A 20198-nucleotide genomic window follows, 5' to 3' on the forward strand; every position below is an offset into this window, starting at 1 on the left:
GGAGCTTCAACGCACTCATCAGTGATTGGGCACATACCTGACTTGAATTGTTTGGTAAAAATTGCTCACAATTGCTCTTTAAGTTTCATTAGGCAGAGGGTTCACTTACTTATTTTCCCCCCTTCTGTCATTGTTTGCATGCTATTTTTATTAAATTATGAAAACCTATAAATGTTTGGGTGGTTTTAGTTAAAACAGACACTGTTTTTTTTTTTAAATCTGTGTGATTTTGACAAAGATCAGATCACATTTGATGGGTATTTTATGCAGAAATGTGAGAAATTCCAAAAGGTTCAGATACTTTTTCATACCACTGGATAACATTGTACTCTTATATAGGTGAATTTAGAAAAAAATGTAAAAAGTGTGACTGACGTTTTATTTTATCTTTATTTTTTGAATGTTTTTTGGAATAAAAAGAGTCAGTTCAATTCAATTAGTCAATATAAACATTGGGTAAAAAAGTGGGTAAAAATGAGTGGGGTCAAAAATGGTTTTACCCAAATTTTACAGAAACGTCTTTTAATTTTGGTTCAAGAGGATTTCTATTGTATTAGGATGACATTGTCACAACGCAATATTCTGTCAAAATGCTGGAGATTGGTTGACGTTTCAGGGATTGTCTTTTCAGTAAATGCATTCTATCGAACGAATTAAAGGACTCGCTACTTGGCCGACAAAGTATATAAAGACTGTGCAGACAGAACACATTGCGCCCGTAGGAAAAGCCAAAACAAAGAGTGCATCTGCATACTGTTAAAAATCTAGCATTTCAAGAAATGTATAGTCACTGTTTGACAAAGACTGCGTATCACCTTTTAACCTTAAAAGGAGGAAAAGTACAAATGTGTGAAAATTTCGTTTCATTATCATGAACCAGATGTCAATCCATCCGAGGTCTGGCAGTGAATAATTGTTTCAGTGCTATTGACGGCTATAGATGTCCATTCTGTCTGAACTGTGATGGCCTGGAAGCCTTTTAAATTAAACTGGATTATAAATCTATCATTGTTAATGGATAATTAGAGTACAGACATTGAAACGGTTATTGTCTTAAGGGCCTGAGCTACAGGAGAGGTGGTAAGAAACTATTTAGGAGGAAGGAAATGTGCTTTCATACCAAATGTACATGTGTTGTCATGCAAATGTTTAAAAAATAATAAATGATTAAATCACAAAACAAGACTCCTAATTTGAGCGCTTACCTGAAGTTGTCTCATGCTTTGCTGAGATGTTCATGATCCTGATTACAAGATTCAGAGAAGACGTACTGGAAAAACTATTAGCACAATGCACAAAATATCTTATATATATATATATTTTTAAATTATTTTATTATGGTCAAATTAGAAAAGGTCCGACCAAATTAAAAGTGTCTGGTCGAGACAACAGTATTCTGCCGACTCAGTTGGGAGAGAGTTTTTTTTTTTTTCAAACATGAGGAGAGCAATAGTGTGATGGAGTGTATGTGTGTGTGTGACATAGGTGAACAGTAAACATTAAAATATGTGTTCATGGAACTTTAAATAACAAGAAATCTCACCCAGGACCATTTTTTTTCTCAGTCTGTACCAGATTATACAAGGTTTTGGTTTAAATAGTCTGGCCCAACTCAAATTGTTCAATTTACCTTAAAAAAATTAAAAAAATCATTGTCCAGTGAATGCATTACAACTTGTTAGTCATTTCAGAATTGGAGTAAAATTTAATGTCCTCTTAATAAATTTGAAATAAGTCACATTCAAAACACTAAACCATGTAATTTCTGAGTAAATGTACTTGTCCTGAAGCAAGTTCTAAAAAAAGAAAAAAAAGAAAAAAAAAATGCTTGACAAGTTTGAAAAATACCAATTACGTCGAGAGTACCCCCAGCACAACCAGCAATTCATGAAACAACTGGAACACTAACTAAATAAATAATAAGCACATGACATGAAGTTTAAATGTTATTTACATCTGTAGTGCTGCAATGCATGCTGAGAGGCATGAGGCATGTTATACAACAACAGTGGCGGCAGAGGTTGTCTGTCTCTCCCAAGGAAAGTGAGATTATATTGAGCAGTGATACCCAAATGAAGTTTTGAAGGCATTTGATTCAAAGCTTCATGGTGGTTCATTTGCTCTATGGTGCTAAGCCCAAGAGGCAAACAGTGTTACAAATTCAATGGCTATTTGTTTAACCCTTTACACTCTGCACTGTAAAATCGGGGACACCAGTGTCCCCTTAATTTCTATGGGCCATAACATCTGTTGTACTCGTCATTTTGGGCAGTATATAAATGACTAGTAGCTCTTCATTCAACACCAGATGGCAGCATTGTCAGATCATAACTAAATGAGTTTTCCCGAGGTGACTGAAAAAACCCAGTCGAAGTTCGCGTCAGTTGAGCCATCTTGCATCCGTGAAGTTTTATGTCATCTCTCTGCTAGAATAATCAATTCTGATCATAATTATATTGAAAATATGGCATCACAACGACAAGGCAGGGATAGAAGAAGGTGTGGAACACCAGAAGACCATCCAGTCTGTAGGAGGCGAGTAAAAGCAGTAAACTATGCCGAGTCTCATGAGGAGTCTCCAGAAAGAGGGGACATGGATTCCAAGAGGAAGGAAGAGGAGTTGATAAACAGTGACATGGATCCCATCAAAGAAGGTAATAAAATGAACAATTTATCATGAACATATCAAAGATCCAGTTAAACTGGATAAGATTTGGGCCTTCCAGACTTACCTTGAACAGAGTAACACTCACTGCTGAATCAATAACATCTTGTATAATTGCCCATGTAACCAATGACAAAAAAAAAAAAATTAAAAAGATTGTTGTTGCTGTTTTTAGGATGCTAAACTAGATGACATTATTATTTTTGACTTTTTTATGATACATATGTTGGAATTTGAAAATGCAGTGTGAAAATGTCTTTTTGTAAAAGATGGACGAAATACATTTTTTTTACCTTTCAGATTGTGACAGAACTCCAAGGGCTGAGAGGGCAAGAGGTAGAGCCAGAGGCATGAACAGACCCCTCCCAGATGTAAAAGATGAAGTTTCATTTCATGGAAATAATGAGAAAATGTTATTTTTCAAGTTTTTTTGTGACGATCATGTCTATTGTTTACAAACTATTGTCAAGAAGTGCAATTTTTGGAATGTAAATTACTCCGTGCTCATTTGCTTAATCTCTATGTGCAATACTGTAAGTCAAATTATATCCAAGATGTTAAATTTTTATGATTAGTTGTCAAAACCTGACTGAGATTTATAGTTTATTAGTAATCAAGCAATGTGTGTGGTATTCCATATTTGGCATTTGGAATTCTTCAACTTCATCTGGTTATGACCAGTGTTGTTAATTTTACTTTAAAAAAGTAATTAATTACAGTTACAAATTACTTCTCCCAAAAAGTAATTGCGTTAGTAACTCAGTTACCTGAATGTAAGAGTAATTAGTTACTTGGCAAAGTAACTAGTGATTTTTTTTTTTCTCAAAAAAAAAAAAAAAAAAAAAAAACAGGTCACACAATGTGAAGCTTAAAGGGTTTGGGGGACAATTGGCCCAAGCCCAATTCTTTACCCTCCACTTAACTAGACACAAGGGTATTGCGATAACTAGCTAGTAACCTTTGCTATGTGTGGAAGTCATTTAAAGTTGTGAATCAATCGTTAAAGTTGTTAAAATTTCTCCCGTTATTGCATTAGTTCCCTTCTGTCTACTTTAAACATGTGTAAGTTTTAAAACTGTTTCATCATTTAAAGATAGATTTAAGTTAAGATTTTGCCGATTTAGGAGCATTTTAGATTTTAAAAAATTACTTAGGTTCGCTAGGAAGGATCTCTACATCAGGGCCTTCCTGAGAGGTCTACTGCTTTAAGATGGCGGCTGTTTACAAACGCATGTAGTCCTTAAAACATGTTGGCAATGCAGCAGTGTCTGTCATTTGCATCTAGTTCTATAATATGATATCTACCGTGTCATGTGGGCGTAGTTTGTCGGCTATGGCTGCAGTCAGGTATTATTGGAGCCATCTAGCATCGCGGTTGCAACGGCGTCTTCCCCACTCCTGCTCTGCTCTCGTCCCCGTGAGTCCGTTTCTCTCAGACTTTTTTTTTATTTAACCAACTTAGTAACCCATAGTAACGCACGCCTTTCCCGCCTCAGTAACGGTAACGGCGTTGCCAAGATGAGAAAAGTAATTAATTAGATTACTCATTACTGAAAAAAATAACGCCGTTAGTAACGCCGTTATATTGTAACGCCGTTATTAACAACACTGGTTATGACACTTTCAAAAATGTAAACATTTTTGAAAAAAGTTCATGACATAATCCTTTGATGATTTAGGAATAAAAAAGATGTGCAAGTCCATAAATACTCATAGGAAAATTAACCCCTAATTTCACATAAAATGCTCAGAGTGTAAAGGCTTACGAAAATGATATGAATGCGCATGTGTTACTGTACGAACAAAATGCAACAAGTGCAAAAAGGATAATTTGCTATTCATTCATAACAATAGCTTCTACAGTGTTTTTGCAAAAATAAAAATATTTAAAAAAATACATGTTATTTTTTGGTGGGGGGGCCACTGTTGTTTTTCCTAAACGATGACTATAACGAAAATATTTGTCGACGAAAATTTAGTTTTTACATTGATCTGTAAACTGAGCTATTTAACCCGAGAATATTGATTCACGATGATGTCGGACAACTGCAAAGGCATGACACCATAAATTTTGGTCAGTTGGTTGATGCATTCGGATCTCTGCTTGAAGTGGTCAGAGCGGTGCCACAAGCCCTTGAAGTCACCGCTGGCTTGCATCTCCAGGTTGCGCATGTCCATGGGTTTGACATAAATGCCCGCGGACCTGCCGTCAGCCCAGATTTCTCTCAGGTGCAGTGACACAACAAAATTCATGGCGATGTCCTCGCAGTTGTGGCCGGCTTCCACCAGATCGTGCATTGCCTTCGGCTGGTCTCGGTAAAGCTTCAAGTAGCGACGGTGGAAGAACGCAGCGCCGATCAACACCATGGAATATCTGAATACAGCAGGAGAATGTTACTTTTTTAATGGCCCAACCATGAGCCAAGGCCAGTGGTGCCTTGAAATACAAGTTCCGGAAGGAAGGAAGAATATAATATAACTCACAATCGATGCTTGTATAAGGCACAAATAATGTGATGAGATGGCAAGAACTGCTATTGTCCATTGGCTGCAGATGTTAGCTCGTCCATTTAGCTCTCTCTATACGCAATGAGCTCGCGTTGACATATGATTACATCAGCGGAAACGTAATTACACCCAAGCACCAGTAGGGGGCGAAAAAACACCAGAAACACAGGCAAGCAATAAGTGGACATAACAGCACTGCCATATGCATCTTGGCCCAAAACCGATAATGAAAAACCGATGTCGATATTATCCAGTGTCATATTAAAATGCTTTATCGGCCAAAATTATCGGCTACCTGATAAAATAGGACAACTTTAAGTCGTTCTTGTCATTTAAAGCGACACTTGGTAACTTTTTAACCGTTATAAAATATTTCCATAAAATTTGTGATATGTCTACTGAAAACAAGTTGAAATACCTCTTTTATATCTTGAGGGGGTTCGTATCGCTTTGAAGGGAATAGCATCTTTTCTCGTATTTACCGTTCGACTGCTTGTATTACTCTAACACACTTTATATTAATCAGTCAGGGAATAGTATCTTTTCTCGTGTTTACTGTTTGACTGTAATCTTGTAACATACACAATATAAAATAAGTAGCATTTATACCATAGTTTAAGGAAAACAAGCAGAATATATTTGACATAGGGCATAAGAGATACATGACGCCTTCTGACCACGGAAGCCCAATGCGTGCGTCATGCAGCTGACTAAGCAAAATTGACGCTGACTACCAGGTGATAGGCAAAACATCTCCAAGCCCACGTCTGAAACACCAAATCCCGTAATCAGCTCTTCAGGACAGTTCAGAACAAATGGCGGGACGTCCTATACTACCACAACACCCGATAACAAAAACAACTCTAAGATTGATAGCTCGGCGCCTCTCAGACGTGTAGGGCAGGCTGAACCTCCCAACTCAGTTGCTTTAGTAACCATGACCCAGCAACAAATGGTGATGCACAAACTTGAGCGCGCAAATCTGCAATAGAAGAATTATCCTAAACAACACTCAGGCATACACTTTACCCAGCCCACCGTACCGCAGACTTCAAAAAGACAATGTTTAGCTAACAACTGTCGCTTCTCGGGGACATTCTGATGTGGTCGTTGTTTTGCTGACCGAGGATCCAGAACTACCTCTCTGTCGGGGTCCTCTTTGCTGTTTGATCGCTGTTGACCTGAATAAATTGTCAACTTGTGTTTCAAAGCCTTCTTCCAGCTTTCAAAATGAAGTCAGTACAAGGAGGTAAGACTAAGGTGAACTTGCGGAGTTTGGCCTTTTGGCCGGGGTGTCGGTGTTTCGCCGGCCCGGTTCAGCTGGCGTGATTCCGGCAATCGGGCTAGAAGGTCAGATTCCTTCAGCTTTTACCGGCACTTATTAACTTTGAGGAGGGTGGCAGGAACCCTGTCACACAAAAAAACTACAAATGTGCTGACTGCTTTACAGCATACGTCACTTCCCCCTTTCAGCACTCATTATAAAAACGGAAGTCGATGTGAATATTTTTGCGGGAATTCTGCAAAGAGCAACAAGTGACAAATAGTTAATCTGAGGATGAAAAAAAGGCTGGCTACCAGGATGATACAGAATAAACATTGGGCCGCTATCCCCTCAACCAAATTTGTCAGTGCTGACGAGTTCGGGTGGGGTTGGGGTGGTGGGGTTAGCCACACTTAAGCCACACGGCTGTTAAACGTCATATGCGATTGTTTAGCCACAACTGGATTCATTACCTTATTACTATTCATCCGTCACACAGCCGCTGGAAACAGAAATGTTTAATCCAACTGCAGGCGACCAGGAGATTAATTTTTGATTGACTGATGATTTTACGACACTGTGCGCTGGTTCTCATGGGAAAGCAGTCTTCCTTAAGGCAAAACACTACCGCTTTTGTCCACCGGCGTCGCTAAAATAGACCAAAACTGAAAAGCTACCAAGTGTTTCTTTAACATACTGTGAATGTATTTGTGTTACACCTGTTCAAAAAGTGTTCGAAAGTGCATTTGCATTTCTGGAATTGGAGAGCCTCGCCCATGTGCAATAACTTGAAAATGCTTTAATATATTCTTCTCAAATTTGGCACACCTATAGACCCTACTCACATGACGTCACAACCACGCCCCCGCACCATATTGTCCGTCAACTCGTCGTGTTGACGCATTACAGCTACGTAAATTCCTCCTATTATGGCGTGTTTTTCTGCTCGTTAACATTAATAATCAAAACGGTGAAGACGTGTGTGGCGGTCGGTTGCAATAACAGAGAAGATAGACGGAGAGACTTGAAGTTCTACCGTATTCCGAGAGATCCGGAGAGGAGAGCGAGATGGACTGCTGCAATTCGACGAGAAAACCGGGCTCCAAACGATTACCACAGATTATGTAGTAGTCATTTTATATCTGGTAAGATGCATTTAATATATATTTAGAGGGTTAGGGGCTGACAAACACAATTAAGATCATTGCTAGGCTAATCGCCGACAACATAACGTTTCAAATTCAAGATGCTTATTTCTTCCACCATCTTTATTTTTTGAATAATATTTAGCTGGTAACAAGTGAAAGAAGCTGGCCTCGTCTACGGATCATCGGTTAAACAGGGGTGTCCAAACTTTTTGCAAAGGGGGCCAGATTTGGTGTGGTAAAAATGTGGGGGGCTACCTGGGCTGATTTACGTAGAACAATACATTTAAAGAAATTTTAGCAAGCCCTTCTTCTGTGTGTCACATTTGGTTTATGATTATTTTTTAAAATTCATAATCTCGCCTTTGTGGCGTACTCTTTCGACACTCGGGCTCTTGCGAAATACTGGTGCTGTGAAATTAAATTAGCTTTAAGTTGCTATAATTTCTCGTTGCGTATCTTCCGCGACTGTCTCTTTGCAAATGAGGCAGACACTGTTGTGTATTTTATTGGAGAAATAGTCCAATATGCACCTATCCTTGACCCGTCACAGTCAACTTTTTTTTTTATTGATTGTCGCCATTTTAGAAAATTGGAAGTAAAGGGTCACACGGGGTAATGTTGCTTAGAGTGCTGCTCTTAAAGTTTTTCAAGCTTTCGTGAGAATAGGCTGATTTTGTGTGGACAAGATAGTTGTAGATATCAGGGTAGCAGATGTCAGGCAGAGACGGCGAAGACAGCGGGTCGAAAAACATCGATTTAGGCATCAAATATGGATCTGGCGAATGGATAAACTGAAGCTTTTCCACATAACGCCTTTTATGCAACGCATCCAATGAGTTTACAGCGTCAGATAACACCGGGGCTTCCATGAATTGCTCTATAAATTGCACGACTAATTGAAACCATTGAGAATAGGGCTAAACAATGACGGACAATATGGCGGCCGGATACAGCGACACGTCATTTTGTGACGTTGGTGAGTAGTGTCTATTAAGAAGGACATGTTTGTTGTTCTAATGGAGAGTTTGCATGTTATGGACATCTGAATCATCATCAGTTTTAGTTTCTTGCCATCCAACGCTATAATAGGGAGATGGATGTTTATTATTCCTTCCTTAAAATGTGCAAATTGAATCAAAGTTTTATCATCTTACTTGCGCTCTCCTCTTTGTCCAGGCGTCAGCCCAACGTCTTCATAGTTGTACACACCCGGAGAGATCTCAACGTGTTTGCGGGGCACAAAGCCAACAATTTGATCTCGGAATTGCTATGGAACAAAAACATTGAAAAGTCGATTTACAACTCTGATCCTTTTTAATAGAGTGGCGTATTCTCAATGGACATCTTCCGTCTTCCGTTTGGCGCACTACACACATCATTTGCTTACCTGCCAAACGATGAAAGCAAAACTGATGTCAGGAACGCTGACCAGAACGTCATCATCCAGCATCAACACAGCTAAAATGAGAGCACAGATGTCACTTCTAGGAGTGGGAACGAGAGATGTCCCGATCACGTCATTTTCAAAGTATCGGAATCGGCAAAAAAATATCGGCCATGCCTTTTTTTAATATATATATTTTTAAATTAAATCGTTTTCTAATTGTATTTAACGTTACAGACATATTACACTCATCCAGAGTCTTTAGTTTAGGCTTAAGGTAGGGTTATCAGATTTATCCCAATAATAGTGGTAATTAGTTTTTTTAAAAAATATATCACGTTAAAATATTTAGCGCAATTAATGCATGCGCTGCACGACCCACTCACGCATTGTCGCGCTCAATCTGTAATGGCGCCGTTTTAACTATATAAAGAGATAAAAGGTAGCGTAAAATTGGTAGAGTGAATTTTGGCAGCCTTTGGAGCCTTTTTGTTAATTGGCTAAAGCTTTACAATCCCTCTCCCTACGATTAGAAATATCATGGGAAGCAATGTGGGGAAGCAAGGTAGCATTTGGTCTTTTTCTTAACACCTTATGTTATTTCCCAATGCAGAGAAGATATATCAATTGGTAGCACTACGCACAGTCATGGTTCCACTTCCCATCATGCATTTGGGCATGACCACAGTATCATTTACTGCAAGCTCAACAAATACACTAGATGGCAATATTTAGTCACAATATACAAAGTCACAAGTCATTCTATCCGTGGATCCCTCTCACAGAAAGAATGTTAATAATGTAAATGCCATCTTGAGGATTTATTGTCATAATAAACAAATACAGTACTTATGTCCTGTATGTTGAATGTATATATTCGTCCGAGTTTGATTCATTTTTTCCTTAATGCATTGCCAAAATGTATATGAGTGGGAAAAATTATCAGGAATGATTGGAATTGAATCAGGAGCAAAAAAAAAAAAAAAAAAGCAATCGGATCGGGAAATATTGGGATCGGCAGATACTCAAACTAAAACGATCGGGATCGGATCGGGAGCAAAAAAACATGATCGGAACAACCCTAGTGGGAACCTCTTGGTACCTCACGATACGATACGATTTGCGATATAAAGCTCAGGATAACGATGATCTGACGATATCGCAATACAACCATTATCGATACATTGGTCAGGAAATCATTCTAGAATATTCTACAAACAACTAATAAACAGAAAAACAAGCTCCTGCTATGAATTGGAATGAGTTTATCACTAGTAGACGTCCAATCCATTTGAACTGGGAGGGAATGAACATTTGTTCATTCGCTGCCATCCCACGATAATTATCGGTCTGATAATTATTGTGCACCTCTAATTATAACAATAAATCAACAAGACGGCATTAACATTATTAACATTCTCTTAAAGCGATCCATGGATAGAAAGACTTGTAGTTCTTAAAAGATAAATGTTAGTACAAGTTATAGAAATTTTATATTAAAACCCCTCTTAATGTTTTCGGTTTATTAAAATTTGTAAAATTTTCAATCAAAAAATAAACTAGTAGCTCGCATTGTTGATGTCAATAATTACACCATGCTCACTCATGGTACTAACCCATAAAATCAGTTGGACCCAAACGCCAGCAGAGGGCGCCAAACACCAAAAAAACAAGTAACAAGCGGACATTACACTGTACTGTCATTTGAGTCTGTTTGAGCGGGACATGTGCGTTAATTGCGTCAAATATTTTAACGTGATTAATTTAAAAAAATTACCGCCCGTTAACGCGATAATTTTGACAGCCCTACTTTTTACATTACTTACGGTGGCTGCTGCTGGCTAAGAAAAATACTTCCAATATCCCTCCTTTTCAAAGGTGTGTTGTAGTCATTAGCCAATCACATGTGCGTTTGAGGAACAAAAAGGACTGCCACATTCAGCAAGTGAAAAGTGGTAAAAGTAAGTCTGAACATAATGAAAACAATTCATTTGAAAATGGTAGGATCAATTTTATCCTTATAGCATGAAAAATATCTATATAATGCAAATACGGTTGCTTAAAAGTTGGTGGGGACAATATGAGCGTCCTGAAAAGTTGTTAGTGTTATGTCCCTACCGTCCCTATGCAAACCTACACCCTTGGTGTACATATTGTGACATGACAGTACATGGAGTAAATCAAGATGCAACCTTACCCTCAGTGTGAATTTCAGCAAAGGGTTGTAATCTATTTTGAAGACTGTTACGCGTTTGCTCCATAAAGAGAACAGGAATAGAATGTTGACCTAAAGAGTCAATTAACTTCTGTGAAGGGGCTACCCCAATGTTGTTCCACACTACGATAATCTTCTGGAGATGAGGTGCAGCCAGGCAATTTTTGAGGACCTTCAGGAGAATATTATCTCGCTTGTACGTTTGGAGGATGATCGTGAACTCCTCTGTCTTGATGTTGGTTAAGTGCTCTGTCTTGATGTTGGTTAAGTCCTCCTGCTTTTGTTTGCTGTCATAATGGAAATGTTGAAAAGCTGTAATGGCGGCAACGACCGAGAAGAGCAACAGGACAGACCAAAAAGCCAGCCAGCCTCGGTTTCTGGGTGCACTGCATCTGCAGAGCCTGCAGAGAGATTAATATACAAACTTCATGCAGTATACAGTTTTCATGTGGAATTCTTCGTTAGTCTATTCTATGCACTGATTTGTTCAATTATTTTTTGCAAGGAACTACTGTAGTCAGAGGCGGGGCTAGCCGACAGGCAAGCCATGCCAAAAAAAACCTGCAAAGTAGCGCACCCCCAACCCCCCCCCCCCCCCCAAAAAAAAATAGATATATATTTTTTTGTGTCTTCAATGTGTTTTCATTATATATATTCAAATTTAAGATTGGAAGGAGACACATATTTGACACGTTTTTGACTTTTTCCCCCAAAGTAGAATAAAAAAATGTTAGGAAGAAAAGGGGAATTGCATTTACCCTAGTTAGTGGTTTTATTAAATTGTAACCCATGTATTCACTATGAGTCTGAGTTGGTATACTTTTGCTTTTAAGTTGCCCTCTTCTACAACTGTGTCCGGGGAAAAGAGTCACAGGTCACATTCCATTACCTCCCCTGGGGAAACTTTCTTAAATTGCTTAAACTGCGAAGGGGAAGATAACATTGTCATAAAACATTCTGACACCACATACCAGAAGGAGGAGAGAAACATGTGACCCAGGACGATTTGCAGAGGAGGGCAACCCACTGAATCAACAACCAATAGACCACTGCTGAGTTTGATTGCTTAATCTGTTTCATGAATATGTATCCATGTTGCTATAAAGGAAGATGTGCCAGAAAAATAAACGAGTTTGGTTTGTAACGCATCACCTAAGTGCCTTACTCTCCTTTCTTCCATGTGCATGTAAAAGGTAGATATTCGAGTGGACGTCTGACCTGATGATTTAATCCCCGAAGGGTGGGAGGCGAGATTCCTGACATTAATAGAGGCGAGATTTTTCCTGACAAAAAATAAATAAATAAAATAATCTCTCTCTCTCTCTCTCTATTATATATATCATATATATGAGAGAGATGTCCCGATCGATCGGGTCCGATCACGACATTTTCAAAGTATCGGAATCGGAAAAAATATCGGCCATACCTTTATTTAATACATATATATTTTAATTAAATTGTTTTGTAATTGTATTTAACGTTACAGACATAACTCTCATCCAGAGTCTTTAGTTTAGACTTAAGGGAGGGTTATCAAAAATATCCCAATAATGGCGGCAATTAATTTATTAAAAATGCGTCACGTTAAATTATTTAACAATATTAATGTATGCGCTGCACGACCCTCTCGTGCATTGTCGCGCTCAATCTGTAAAACCGCCGTTTTACCTATATAGAGAGATAAAAGGCAGTGCAAATTGAGTAGAAAGAATTTTGGCAGCCTTTGGAGCCTTTCTTCAATTGGCTTAAACCTTGCAATCCCTCTCCCTATGAATAGAAATATCATGGGAAGCAATATGGGGAAGTAAGGTGGCATTTGATCTTTGTCTTAACACCATAAGTTATTTCCCAAAAGCAGAGAAGATATATCCATTGGTAGCACGACGCACAGTCATGGTTTTACTTCCCATCATGGTTCCACTTCCCATCATGCATTGGGGCATGGCTGCGGTATCATTTACTGAAAGCTCAACAAATACACTACTATACACTAATACACACCTACACAATATTTAGTCACAATATACAAAGACACAAGTCTTTCTATCCGTGGATCCCTCTCACAGAAAGAATGTTAATAATGTAAATGTCATCTTGAGGATTTATTGTCATCATAAACAAATACAGTACTTATGTACTGTATGTTGAATGTATATATTCGTCCGAGTTGTATTCATTTTTTTCTTAATGCATTGCCAAAATGTATATGATCGGGAAAAATTATCGAGAATGATTGGAATTGAATAGGGAGCAAAAAAAAGCAATCGGATCGGGAAATATCGGGATCGGCAGATACTCAAACTAAAACGATCGGGATCGGATCGGGAGCAAAAAAACATGATCGGAACAACCCTATATATATATATATATATATATATATATATATATATATATATATATACATAATATAAAATATATTTATAATTTTTAAATAAATGCTTTTTAAGCACTTCAAATGTTTTAACCATGTTACCGTCCCATAATTTTTTTTTTTAAATAAATGTTTTTTAGGCACTTGAAATGTTTTAACCATGTTACCGTCCCATAATTTAAAAAAAAAAAAATGTTTTTTAAGCACTTCAAATATTTTAACCATGTTACTGTCCCACCAAATTATTTTTAAACATGAATAAAGCAGTAGAAAAAAAAATGCTTGGCTTTATTTAATGCTTCATTGAGTGAGTCTACTCAAATCCGCTCAAGCTGCTCAGACACAATGAGTCGCACCAGCAACTGTTTAACAAGTTAAACGATGATTGACGCATGGGGCGCTTTTGAAGTGGCAAGATGTAACACAAAAAAATTTGTCAATCATCATTAACTTTAATAAGCAACTCCAGTGTACGTGCACTGCCTGACAAACTAAGAGCAGGGAGAGGGAGGGAAGGGGCGAGCGAGAGTGAGACTACGCGATCGGCTCGGGACAGCTCATCTGTTTTTTTATTTTTTTTTTTAAATGCATTTTTTATTGCTAATTTTTGGAGTTCCGAATTAATTTTCCGCGCTAAACGGAGGCCGACAGAGAAAAGAACTAAGAACACCCATAGACACATAAAGTATAACTGTGTAAAATTTCATCAAAATCCGCCCATTCTGCGTGTCATGTTGTGTGCGTTCTCAGTTCCTTTCTTCTCATTCGGCACCTGATTGAGTCGGATGGGCGGGGCCATGCGACACACCTGTGGCGCATTACGAGCGCTCAATATTTAAGGACGCCTATCACCTTCTGCAAGTGTCGGACTATTGCTTACGTACTTGCCTTGCTTAGCGCTGCGTGTGCCTCATCATCTTCGTGCTTCGTGCGATGTTTCTATGCTTGTCTTTACCTGTCCTGGTTTGATTGTTTTTTTACCTTTGTGCTATATTGGACTTTGTAATCCAATTCTGTTCTACTTCGGTATATTCGCGTTTTCTGGCATGCTCCCTTAGTTGTACTTTGTTATACTCGCAATTTTTGGCGTGCTCCCTTTGTTGTACTTAATAAATACAAACATTCACTCATAGACTTCACCATCAGTTGAAAAGACAGCTCCCACAAACTATGTGCCACGCCTTCCCGTTGGGGGCTGACCATGGCAGAGGATTTGGCTTTCACTGTGATAAACTCAAACACACGCTGCGTTCAAACGCCGAATTTAGGTGGAAAAAAGACAAAGGTTTTACTGTATACAAGCAGGCAAGAGTGTCTCATGAGTGATTTGGTCAAGGATTCAAGGTAATTATTAGAGACGTCATTTTCAAAGTATCGGAATTGGCAAAAAAATATCGGCCATGCCTTTTTTTAATATATATATATATATATATATATATATATATATATATATATATATATATATATTTTTTTTTTTTTTTAATTAAATCATTTTCTAATTGTATTTAACGTTACAGACATAATATGTTACACTGATCCAGAGTCTATAGTTTAGGGTTAAGGTAGGGTTATCAAATTTATCCCAATAACAGCGGTAATTAATTTTAAAAAAAATGTATCACGTTAGAATATTTAATGCAATTAATGCATGCGCTGCACGACCCACTCACGCATTGTCGCGCACCATCTGTAATGGCGCCGTTTAGCCTATATAAAGCGCAAAAAGGCAACGTAAAATGAGTAAAGTGAATTTTGGCAGCCTTTGGAGCCATATTTTAATTGGCTACAGCTTTACAATCCCTCTCCCTACGATTAGAAATATCATGGGAAGCAATGTGGGGAAGTAAGGTAGCAATTGATCATTTTCTTAACACCTTGTGTTATATCCCATCGCAGAGAAGATATATGAATTGGTAGCACTACGCACAGTCATGGTTCCACTTGTCATGGTTCCACTTCCCATCATGCATTTGGGCAAGGCCTTCAGTATCATTTACTGAAAGCTCAACAAATACACTAGATGGCAATATTTAGTCGCAATATACAAAGTCACAAGTAAATGCCATCTTGAGGATTTATTGTCAAACAAATACAGTACTTATGTACTGTATGTTGAATGTATATATTCGTTCGAGTTTTATTCATTTTTTTCTTAATGCATTGCCAAAATGTATATGATACTCAAACTAAAACGATCGGGATCGGATCGGGAGCAAAAAAAAAAAAAAACGATCGGAACAACCCTAGTAATTATTATATAAAATCGCCCCATGCACTTTGAAACGTTGTGAAAAAATTGCATGGAAAAAATTAGAGTAATTTTAGCTTGAAATATTTACGTAAAATGAATCATAACTGCCTGATTTTTTGCTTTTAACCAAGATTCTAGACTGTTCTATGTTGATATATCTATAGAAATTCAGGGATGTACGCATTTATTTACAAGAATTTTCAACTTAAAAAGCTCTTTGCTTTGTGATGGCAGCCATGTTGTATCCATACACATTAGCGTAAGTTTAGATTCTGGCAAAAAAAAGTAGTAATTTCGACATTTCTGCATACATACAAAAAAAAAAAAAAAAAAAAAATCGCTTTTGCGTGTTTTAGTTAATGTAACATTTCAATCTAGAAACAAAGAGGGCCAGATAGCCGGCAAGACGTGCCTCAATTTTTTTTATGTCGCTGCTCATGGAGACTCATATATGTCTAAGGGAGGTGCCTGTTTTGGTTTTAGGTCACTAGCGGCTTTGGTTTTGAAAATATTTGAATTTTAAGTTTTAAGCGATTGAAAGATTGAAAATGTGGACCATGAAACCCCAGAGAACACCGCCAAAACGGTGAACGGAGTTTCAATTTTCCCCACTAAAGACGCTAATTGTACAACAGAGCCACAACCGGTGTCTTGCCAATGTAGTTACCCCTGTCAAAAATTGTATCCCCTGGCCGCCGGAGCGCACACACACATTAGTTATGAGTTATGTCGACTTAAACAATTACCGTATTGGCCCGAATATAAGACGGCCCTGATTATAAGACGACACCCTCTTTTTCAAGACTCAAGTTTGTAAAAAGATTTTTTGAACACCAAATTAATTTTTATACAGAAAATAATTCCAGTAAATCTGAAACAAATGATTATAACAACATATTTGAGAGAAAAAGCATGTTATTTTGCCTCATTCAAATCTTAATATCTGAACATTTAAATATGTAAACTAAAGTGCAATCACATTCCATTCGTAAATGAATGGCTTCTGGTTTTTGAAATGTAAATAAACCAATCTATTGTGATAAAACAACAAAATTGCAATAACTGCTTTAACCATCAAAGTGAAGTCTAACTGTAACTGTAGTCTTGAAACAATTCTGAATAAGGAAAAACATTCCAATAAAATAATGCAAACTGGTTAAACTAGTAGCTGAGATCTGTCATGACAGAACATCGCTTCAATGATATCTGGCGCCATCTAGCGTCGTGAATGGGGAGAGTAGCTGAGATTTGTCCTAACAGAACATCGCTTCAATGATATCTGGCGTCATCTAGCGTCGTGAATGGGTATAATGTCTAGACCGCGAATATAAAACGACCCCGTCTTTTTCAATCTTATTTCAATGCAAAAAACACCGTCTTATATTCGGGCCAATACGGTAATTAAAGCCAGAAAAGAACCACAGTTATACATCGACGTTCGTTAAACTGGAGAAACTTTATACAGGACTTGAATTACAGTAATAACATTAATAGGTCATCCTACGATGAAAACGGTGCCTTTTTTTACGGTCAGTACGTATGTTACGTTATACGTATTTATGGGTGGGCCATGTATTAAAACCTCGTACATAACTACATCACCAAAACATGGAAATCAAGCAAATCAGTGCACCGCAGTGTCTCTGCCCAGGTGATACAGTTTTTGACGGGGGTAACTACTCTGGCACGACACCGACGGGCGTACTATATTCAGTGGATGGCGATCTTGTCGAAAGGTATAGCTGATTTAGAATTCCCCTCAAGAAACAAAAAAAAAACGCTCATTTTCAACTTAATATTATAAATATTGTTGTAAGGTAATTTTATTGCTGACACTACGTTTCGGAGTCATCAAAATGTTGTGTGCCCCCTGCCCTAAAAGTCAAACTCCGCCTATGGTACACAGGCATGTGTTTACCTCAAAATCTTTTGAAAGTAAGTAAAAATGCTTTTTTGGGGCAGTCATTTAAAATTCCAGGGCTCTGTGTCCTCATCAGGGCTTTGGTGGAGCATGCATGGAGTCGAAGAGTATTTTAAATTAATTATAAATATCCTGTATCATCCCTTTAAACCAGTGGTTCTTAACCTGGGTTCGATTGAACCCCAGGGGTTCGGTGAGTGAGTCTAGGGGGTTCGGCGAAGGTAAAGAAATGCAGAGCCCTATTTTCGTACGCTGATTAAATCCAGGCATAGTGGCTTTTTAGACCAGGTTTTGGACTGGTTTGCTTCCAATGTACAGGCCTAATCCATTTTTTTCAACTGCTAGTCCTTGATCTGATGGGAGGAGGAACTGGGTTTCTCAGTGGAACGTTGAACCGCACTTGGTATGAGGAAATACAACAGAACAATGGGCAGTGCGGTCACAAATTTTGACCTGTTTATAAGACATGCTGTCAAAATGAGATGAATTTTGAATAGGAATTTGCTAAATTATTAGCTTCCTAGCTTAGATATATCGGTTTTGATAACCTATTCCGAAGGGCATAGGCGGAGTTTTAGCAATAAAATTAACTTACGAGATAAATGCTCGATTAGAAGCTAAGCCCATGTTCATAAATTGAAGCATTCGAGCTATGTGAGTGTGAGCGCACGTTTTTCTCGATTTTTCTTCGATTTTTGCGTTATGCATAGATATCCAATTTAATGCCAAGTTTTTCCAGTCACTCACACCCATGTGAAAGCTTAGGTTTGAAAAAAATTGCATATACTCATCTTGCCTCTTCTATCCTCAGGTGGTTTTGGCTAAGCAAAACAAATGACCGTCTATTAGCCGCTAGTCACATGATCCATTCAAAAAATAATTTTGAGCCATTATAGAAAATATTTTTTGTTCTTTTATTGCTTTACTTCTTTTACAGACAACATTTTACCGGCAAAGTCTTAATTTCAAATTTTCAATTCAAATATAGGAAAGTCAATTACATGCAGTGATATTTTTCGGCCACCGGGGGGCGGGGTGGGGGAGATGCCCCCCCCGCCCCCCCCCCCTAAATCTCTGCATATGCCGAAGGGTTCAATGAATCCACATGTAAAACTTGTGGGGTTCGGTACCTTTAGAAAGGTTAAGAACCACTACTTTAAACATATTAAAAAAAATGGGGTGGCATTAAATAATATTTCTTCTTGCCTCTTCCTTTCAGGTTAAATTGAATTAATTAACTATGTTTCGCTATTAGATATTTTTCTGCTTTTTTTTCTTTGCTTGTTTGTCTTACAGTGGTAACAGTTATGAGATACTTGATTTTATAGCCTGAAAATATGAAAAAAGGCCAGAACTTCACAACAGAAAAAAAATATATAAGTAGGCAAAGTCAAAATGTGTGGAAATTTCTTTTGATTAACATGAAACGAATGTCCATCAATTTTAACTGGGAGGTCTGCTCTTCCAGTTTAAATGAATAAATATCTCTTCTTCCATCAATTGATAATTGAAGTATAGAAATGCACATGGTTATTATCTTAGGGCTTCATCTAAAGGTGATGGTATTTTTATTTATTATTATTTTGTTAGAGACTATACAGGAGAAGAAAAGATTGATTTTGTACCAATGTACATGTGATGTAGAAATGTTTGGTTAAAAAGTATAGGGAAAAATAGATAAAAGACAAACTTAAATTGAGTGCTTACCTGAAGTTGTTCGGTAGTTTTTGAGCCTCTTGCTCTGCAGGGATCTTCATGACACAAAATAGGATTAAGAGAGAATGCACTAGAAAAACTGGTTTTTTTCCCTAAACACTAACAGTTTTAGTACAATTTACTAAATGTCTTAAAATAAAAGGGTTTAAAAAATATATATATACCAAGTATATAATGTGAAATTAGCACAGGTTCAACCAGATTAAGTTATGTCTAGTCAGGACAAAAGGATTTTATACATTGAGAGTTGGGAGGGTGGTTTTGACATTGCAGGTGTGTCTTTCAGTCAACTTCATTTGTCTCCTTTCCGGTACTTCAAGTAAATCTATCAAGTTTACTGTAATTTTATTGTTAATACATTTAAAAATAAAACCCTTACTGTTACGGTAAAAATCCTGGCAGCTGTGGTTACCACAATTGGAAAATAACACATTATAGTGCTTTGGTAACCATTAATTTAATTGTGTATTTTCTTCCTATTCTTATCATCTTTTAACTGAAAATCATGATAGAATAAATTAAGCATTTTGCTTTATACTGTAATTGATATGTAACCATTCTTGATGATAGTGACATGACAATCAGTGTAGTGTCAGAGTTCGGAGGCAAGGTGTGCCCAAATGTAGGAAAACCAAAGGCGGAGTTTTTTTTTTCTTAAATTTTGTGGAGGGGGGGAGGGGGCAAAACAAGTTGATGATCCCGAAACGCAGTGTCAGCAAAAAGAAATCACTCATGTATATGGCGGAAAACAGACT

At 37.6% G+C, this 20198-nt stretch overlaps 1 protein-coding gene across 1 annotated transcript; it reads right to left on the minus strand.

Annotated features, from left to right (window-relative positions):
• Window positions 1–261: 261 nt before the first annotated feature.
• On the minus strand, window positions 262–19659 carry LOC130908384 (exostosin-like 2). The gene is made up of 5 exons (XM_057823770.1): window positions 19435–19659; window positions 11167–11585; window positions 8973–9043; window positions 8740–8852; window positions 262–5039 (listed from the first exon to the last, which is right to left on the minus strand). The coding sequence occupies exons 1-5, from the start codon at window positions 19482–19484 to the stop codon at window positions 4670–4672; spliced, it is 1023 nt and encodes a 340-aa protein (XP_057679753.1). The 5' UTR covers window positions 19485–19659; the 3' UTR covers window positions 262–4669.
• Window positions 19660–20198: the final 539 nt, after the last annotated feature.

The sequence above is a fragment of the Corythoichthys intestinalis genome, chromosome 20, assembly GCF_030265065.1.
Source record: "Corythoichthys intestinalis isolate RoL2023-P3 chromosome 20, ASM3026506v1, whole genome shotgun sequence".
Lineage (NCBI taxonomy): Eukaryota > Metazoa > Chordata > Actinopteri > Syngnathiformes > Syngnathidae > Corythoichthys > Corythoichthys intestinalis.

Excerpts from the sequence above, each read along its gene's own strand:
- LOC130908384 (XM_057823770.1), bottom strand. The coding sequence starts at position 19,484 with ATGAAGATCCCTGCAGAGCAAGAGGCTCAAAAACTACCGAACAACTTC. Across the intron at positions 8,853-8,972 it reads TTGCTTTCATCGTTTGGCAG|CAATTCCGAGATCAAATTGT; the intron begins GTAAGCAAATGA and ends TTTGTTCCATAG. Across the intron at positions 5,040-8,739 it reads GGACAAAGAGGAGAGCGCAA|ATATTCCATGGTGTTGATCG; the intron begins GTAAGATGATAA and ends TGCTGTATTCAG.